Source organism: Chiloscyllium plagiosum, chromosome 12, assembly GCF_004010195.1.
Source record: "Chiloscyllium plagiosum isolate BGI_BamShark_2017 chromosome 12, ASM401019v2, whole genome shotgun sequence".
Lineage (NCBI taxonomy): Eukaryota > Metazoa > Chordata > Chondrichthyes > Orectolobiformes > Hemiscylliidae > Chiloscyllium > Chiloscyllium plagiosum.
Window position 1 is genome coordinate 19,279,950 of NC_057721.1, and position 7,237 is coordinate 19,287,186.

General features: G+C 40.2%; 1 protein-coding gene across 4 annotated transcripts in view; it reads left to right on the forward strand.

The window, feature by feature from the left end:
* zdhhc23b (zinc finger DHHC-type palmitoyltransferase 23b) overlaps positions 1-7,237 on the forward strand; it is a 53,818-nt gene that overhangs the window by 28,914 nt on the left and 17,667 nt on the right. For 2 of the 4 annotated variants that reach the window (XM_043700626.1, XM_043700625.1), the window contains exons 3-4: positions 2,062-2,757; positions 4,278-4,445. In XM_043700626.1, the coding sequence (XP_043556561.1) occupies positions 2,062-2,757; positions 4,278-4,445 (864 nt within the window). Of the gene's footprint in view, positions 1-2,061; positions 2,758-4,277; positions 4,446-4,537; positions 5,396-7,237 lie in introns of those variants that run through there. The other 2 variants (XR_006313136.1, XM_043700628.1) reach the window with 2 other exon arrangements.

The following is a 7,237-nucleotide window of genomic DNA, read 5'->3' on the forward strand; positions in this document are numbered from 1 at the left end:
TCTTTGTTACTTCTTCAAAAAACTCAATCAAGTTTGTGAGACATGATTTCCCATGCACAAAGCCATGTTGACTATCCCGAATCAGTCCTTGCCTTTCCAAATACATGTACGTCCTGTCCCTCAGGATTCCCTTCAACAATTTGCCCACCACCGACGTCAGGCTCACTGGTCTATAGTCCCCTGGCTTGTCCTTACCACATTTCTTAAACAGTGGCACCACGTTAGCCAACCTCCAGTCTTCTGGCACCTCATCTGTAACTATGGATGATACAAATATCTCAGCAAGAGGCCCAGCAATCACTTCTCCAGTTTCCCACAGAGGTCTAGGGTACACCTGATCAGGTCCTGGGGATTTATCCACCCTTCTTTTTTGAGAACATATTTCCAGATTTTGCTGCTAAATAGACTGATTCTAATTTTACCATGTTTCCTGTTGACCCCTTTTTTTTAAAAAAACAATTTTCTGCAAATAGTTCATTGAATCACTTACCTTTAATACCCATACCACATCAAAAATTTAAATCCAGGAATAAAGTCTGAGCTTATGTAGTCTGTCCTTATAATTCAGTCCTTTGAGCCCTGTTATTATTCTTGTGAACTTCCATTGTATGTCTTCTAAGACCAATATATTATTCCTGAGATTCAGCTCTTCAAACTGTGGGCGGCACGGTGGCACAGTGGTTAGCACTGCTGCCTCACAGCGCCAGAGACCCGGGTTCACTTCCCGCCTCAGGCGACTGACTGTGTGGAGTTTGCACATTCTCCCCATGTCTGCATGGGTTTCTTAAACAGGGTTTCCTCCGGGTGCTCCGGTTTCCTCCCACAGTCCAAAGATGTGCAGGTCAATTCACCTGCACATCTGCACTACCTGCCCGTAGTGTTAGGTAAGGGGTAAATGTAGGGGTGTGGGTGGGTTGCGCTTCGGCGGGTCGGTGTGGACTTGTTGGGCCGTAGGGCCTGTTTCCACACTGTAAGTAATCTAATCTAATCTAAAACTGAACACAGCAGTTCAGTTGGGATCTGACCAATGGTTTGACTGAAGCAACACTTCTTCACTATTGAATTCCAGCCTCCTTGTTCTGGTAGCTTTTTTGATGACATTTTGTTGCTGTACAGTAATTTTTAGTGTTTAAAAATGTAGATGCGCAAAGTCTCATTCGCATGTAGTTCCTCACCATTTAAGAATGTAATTCAGAATGTTTTACTCCAATCCAAAGAGGATGACCACACTCAACCCTCACTGAATCCAATCTGACAACATTTTACCCACTTCCATCCACTGTCTAGGTCCTATTTTAATTTCTTCCAACTGCAGAATTTACTGTACCTGCTTCACCTCATGTTATCTACAAACATGGATATAGAGCTAAATAATCCTTCATTTGAGTGATTACTATATGGTATGAGAACCTGTAGACTCAGTACAGATCTATGGGTAACATTGTTAGCATGCCCCACCAATTGGATTATATTCCTTTTATCTCTCTCCTATCGTTTCTATGTCCCAACCTATGCCACAATTCTATGTTATTGTTTGCAGTGTATTGACATGTAAAGAGATATGCATCTGATTAATTATCAAAGGGTCCTTTTGCTACAAAATTATTTTCATAAAGTAATGATGTTATTCAATGCAACTAAATACTTATTATGATGTGGTTATGTTCTGATTTCTTCCTTTTGCTGCAGTCTGCAACTGCTTTATTTGGTTTAACCTATTTGTAGCCCAAATCAGTGCAAAAATCTTTTATTTCAGAAAAAACACTCAAAACCGCTAACACTTTTGACATGGACATTTAGTTGGACTTAATGTTCTGTTTTTGAGTAGTATATCCTCATAATTCGGTTCTGTTTGAATATATTAAACATTTCTACCATTCCCACAACAAAACTAATGTTTTTTTTTCCCATGTTCAGTCTGGAATGAATTGATACATGAATTTCTTCCTACCTATTATAGCTAGGATTCCCGTGAGGATAATTAGTGTTGCACTGTTTTATGCTGCTGATCTTTTTAATGCCTGATATAAAAAGTAACACAGCTATTGCTTCACTTTTCAGGTTTTTGAAAGGAAAATCTATCAGCCCACAGACCATGGAACGAGTAACCGACACGATTTCTGACCGTTTGCGGATTCCGTGGCTGTTAGGTACTGGTGCCAAGAAGATCGATATAACAATACTTCCACCTCTTATTTTCCTTCCAATCTTCCTTCATATTGCAGCTCTTCACGTTGTCTTAGCGTTCATCATTTTGACGTCCTTACCAATACTAGTGCTTTGGTACTATTACATCACTCACCAGAACAAAGGACGTACTTTATTTTTTCTTAGTCTTGGCCTCTTTTCTCTGGGCTACGTGTATTATTTATTCCTGACTGAAGTAATGTCTAAAGGAAACGTTAGCTTTGTACACTTAATTGTGCTCACCAGTGGTTTGGTGTTAACGCTGGTATGTTTGGCACAAGTCAAGAAAGATCCAGGCTACCTCCGAACTGACAACAGAACCACTCAAATTAAAGATGCTGAGACAAATTACACTTCATACAGTTTGAATGGTACACACCAAATTCAGCAGAAGGATTGGGATATTCCTACAAAATTGCATCCATCTGGCCATAATGGCAAGCTGCAGTTCGGACACCATGAATTGAACAAGAACTGGTGTGCGGTATGCAAGATTATAAGACCACCTCGTTCAGGACATTGTCGAATCTGTGCATCCTGTGTACAAAGGCTGGACCATCATTGTGTTTGGTAGGTCTAGTATTGCTTAGTTTTACAGTATTTGTGAGCTCTTCTCAGGCTGCCTCAAAGGGAAAGGATTGCGATGTAAAGTAGCAATGATTATCAACCAGTGGCCAAGCTCAAAAAATGCTTGGAGCAGTGTCATTAATGGGTTATTATCATGGGGAACCTAAAGAAGAAAATTGAACAAAGGTTTCTGAAGAATTTAGTCTTTAACGGCTTTTCAGACTAACATTTTGCTGCAGAGTGAAACCAATTTTTGGTAATGAACTGGCTGCACTTTCAAACTACAGTTGATTTAATTCCACAATTATCTAGATCTTAAACTGAAATGTTTTATATGGGAGAACTCTGGGCAGGACTTTCATTGCCAATTTATTTTTAGATTTTCTTTAAAGGACTTTGTTTGATTTTGTATAATCTACTAATGCTTTTTTTTATTATAGTTACCTCCTCTCAATCACTTATTTTCTGGTTTTGCAGCCTATGCTGCTCCCTATGTTAGCTGGCCTGATTGAATAGCGAAAAGATTGTAATTTCTGCATCAATCGACCTCCCAATCTCATCCAATTTACCTTTTTTTATCCAGTGCTACTTTTATCTCTTCTTTTGTGCTTAACTGTATCTGATTGTTTCGCACTATTCAAAGATTAAATCTTGATTCTTGTTATCTACAGAAGCCCTGAAGTAAGATCTTCTCTTCTCTTTTCGGTTTGATTTGAAATTAAGATTTTTCACACCACATTTTGGGTTAAGTTCACAATAGCTCTGTGTATTCCATCCACACTGTTAAGCACCATTAGTACTCGATTGTCAATTCTAAGTTGTTAATTGAAGGCTCACCAAAATGAAGTTTATGTTTATTTTGTGCTGCCTGAATTCCATCCCTTGACATTTCTGAAAAAAATTGTTTGAGGCTATTATTCAATCTACTTGATTAAGGTACATTTCATGCCAGTGTGATTGGGGTGAAAAAGTGATGTGAACTGAAGTATCATAATTCAAACTGCTTCCGGTCGCTGCCTCAATTTATTAATTCCTTGCGTATTGTTAATTATATTAAATTATTTGTTTAGCTTATGTACAGATGCTTAAGCAGCCCATCTTCAACTGAGACAAGGTGTGGACTATATCTTGGCTTGGGCTGGCAAGTAGCAAGTAACGTTCACGCCACACAAATGACCATCTCCAATAAAAGACAATTAATGGTTACAATCACTGAATCTCCCAAAATCAACATCATGGGGGTTATCAGTAACCAGAAACATAATGATATAATTACAGTGGCAATAAGAGCAGGCCAGAGGCTAAGAACACTGGTGAGTAACTCACCACCTGATTGGAATGTTAGGGTCTAAAGAGATGGTTTGCTCAGTGTCTCTGGTTGGATGGGGATTATTTTCACTAACCTGTTCAATTAATTTTTTTTAAAAATGATACTATGTTTATTTTTATGAAAACTAATCTCTTGTGTTGCATGATGTTTTATTCAAATCATTTTTTATTTATTTATCATGTTCTGTTTCCAGGATTAACAGCTGTGTAGGTGAATCCAATCACCGTGCATTTATTCTGACCCTCTTTGTTTTCCTCTTCACCTCGATATATGGAATCAGTTTGACTTTGGACACTATATGCAGAGGGCGAAGCCTTTTCACAGCTTTATTCTATTGTCCTGGAGTTTACCGTGAGTACAGGTAAGAAAGGGACAGCACTGTTACAGCTCTGCTTAAGATTTGATTAACATATCTAATTTGGATGTTCTCTCAACTTTTCTGTTATTCGTTAGTGAAAATACAGTTTAAAAGCTACTCCAGTTTAATCACCTCACAAAATCATAACATCAGAAGGTGGGTTCATGTGAGTACATCCCTCCAATCCATTTGATTTCATCTTCCTAGAATACCAATTCATCTGTTCCACCATTAAAGCAGCTAGTCTTTGCCTGGATTAATCAGAGACTTTGGCCTTAGCACTATACCTGCAATCTGTTCAGACTGTTCTGTTGATTTCCTTTCCCGTTAATCATCATCTGTGTGAGATAATGCTTACTGGCTTCTACCAAAACAACATGTCCATCATGACCTTGAAGCTGTTCCATCTTTGTTTGCTGTGCTGATGTGTATTCAAAAGAGTTATTTGTTGTTTGTTTTAAGCCATTGAATGTATATTTCTATAAAGTGGAAACCTTTTCATCTCAATACATTTTTCTTAAAAAAAAACCTGACTAGTCACATGATTTTTATCCAGTCATGGGACGTGGTGCCACTGGCTGTGTTGGCATTTGTTGCCCATCTGCAGTTGCTCTTGGGAAGGTGGTGGCGAGCTGCCTGGACTGCTGCAGTCCACTTGGCCCACAATGCCCTTTGGAAAAGAATTCCAGGATTTTGACCTAGTGAAAGAACGCCGAAGGAAAGTCAAGATTGTGAGTGGCTTGGAGGGGAACTTGAAGGTGGTGATGATCCCATGTACCTGCTGCCCTTGTCCTTCTAAATGGAAGTGGTCATGCGTTTGGAAGGTGCTGCCTAAACATCTTTGAATTTCTGTATTCCATTTTGTAGGTAGCACATACTACTTCTACTGAGCGACAGTAATGGAGGGAGTGGATGTTGTGGATGTGGTGCCAATCAAGTGGCTACTTTGTCCTAGATGGTGTCAAGCTTGTTGAGTGTTGTTGGAGCTGCACCCATCCAGGCAAGTGGGGAGTATTCCATCACACTCTTGACTTATGCCTTGTAGATAGTGAACAGGCTTTGGGGAGTCAGGAGGTGAGTTACAGTGTTCTTAGCCTCTGGCCTGCTATTGTTACCACTGTGATTATATGGTGAGGCCCATTGTGTTTCTGGTTAATGATAACCCCCATGGTGTTGATTTTGGAAGATTCAGTGAATGTATGTTGGTTAATTGTCTTTTATTGGAGATGGTCATTTGTGTGGCGTGAATGTTACTTGCTACTTGCCAGCCCAAGCCTAGATATAGTCCACATCTTGTTTCAGTTGAACATTAAGCATTTGTGAAGCCACCAAGTCTTCCTCTTGGCTCAGCCCAAGACCTGGGATCAATCTTAGTGCTTATATTGCACTGCTGCTGGCATCGGAATATTTCCCTTGTACTGAAGCAACCTGTATTGAACATGATGTAATTGCACTTTCAACAAAACATAAGCTGCCGTAGTGTGAATTCTTCAGATTTTAATTCAGTCAGTATGGAAACTTATTTTGGTTTGCTATGCTTATTGCCTCACATTCTGCAGCTAAGGTGTTATGTTTGTCAATGCTGTGACATATCTTTCAGCTTGGCTGTTGGCAAAAATTTTTCTACTCTTGGAGAACATTTGCCTCTTCTTTGCTGCTTCCAGTATGCAATGCCTTACAGTTGGTGACATTGAATTTCACTTGCTTCTGATCAGACCAAGTTCAAATCCACAAAGACTCTGAGCTTCCAGTTGCCTGCCACTTCAGCACACCACCTTGTTCCCTGACCAACATCTCTGTCTCAGGCTTGGTGCAGTGCTCCAGTGCAGCTCAGCACAAGCTGGACGAACAGCTAACAGCATGGGAACTCTACAGCCTTCTGGACTCCATATCGATTGCAGCAGTTTTAGGGCTTGCGACATCTTCTCTCAGGTCATTACCCGGACCTCTACACTCCAGGCCTCATTACTACATGGTCTGCTATTCCACACAACCCATTGTCAGCCACTAATTGTCTATTCATTCATCTGTTCATTCTCTTGAACTTACCATTATCCACTCCTTTGTCTGTCCAACTGTTCTCTCTCTTTGGGCTGTATCTCCACCTATCATTTACTTCTTATCCCATTCCCCCAACCCTATCTTCTGCATTAAAAACAACTTTTTCTGAGCTACCTGAGGAAGGGTCATCGGACCTGAAATGTTAAACCTGATTTCTTTTCATAGATGCTGCCAGACCAGCTGAGCTTTTCCAGCAATTTCTATTTTTGTTTCAAATCCGTTAGCCTTCCTTTGATAGAGTTTGCTTGCATCCATTGGCAAATACAACGATCTTGGATGTAGTGTGTATTAGAATTGTTAGTAAATCAACCTGTAGAGAAAATACTTCAAATAAATCATTATGATGCAGAAGCTGTTGAAGTACAGTCTTGAGACAGTTTACTAATTGTTTCATAACGATGATGATAACTGGAGAGCTTATAACCCCTCTGTGCTGAAATGCTTTTCTAGTGAGAAGGCAAACAGGAAGCTGAGTGATTCCTGCTACTGTAGATCTCCACAGTAGAGAGAGAGATCAATTAGCCATCTCACCATGCTGTTAACGGCTGAGAAACTCTGAAGGGCCAATGTTGCATGAGTGAGTGACCAGCTGACCTGTGTTGGAATGTGGCTGAAAATGTGTTGCTGGAAAAGCGCAGCAGGTCAGGCAGCATCCAGGAAACAGGAGAATCGACGTTTCGGGCATAAGCCCTTCTTCAGGAATGAGGAAAGTTTGTCCAGCAGGCTAAGATAAA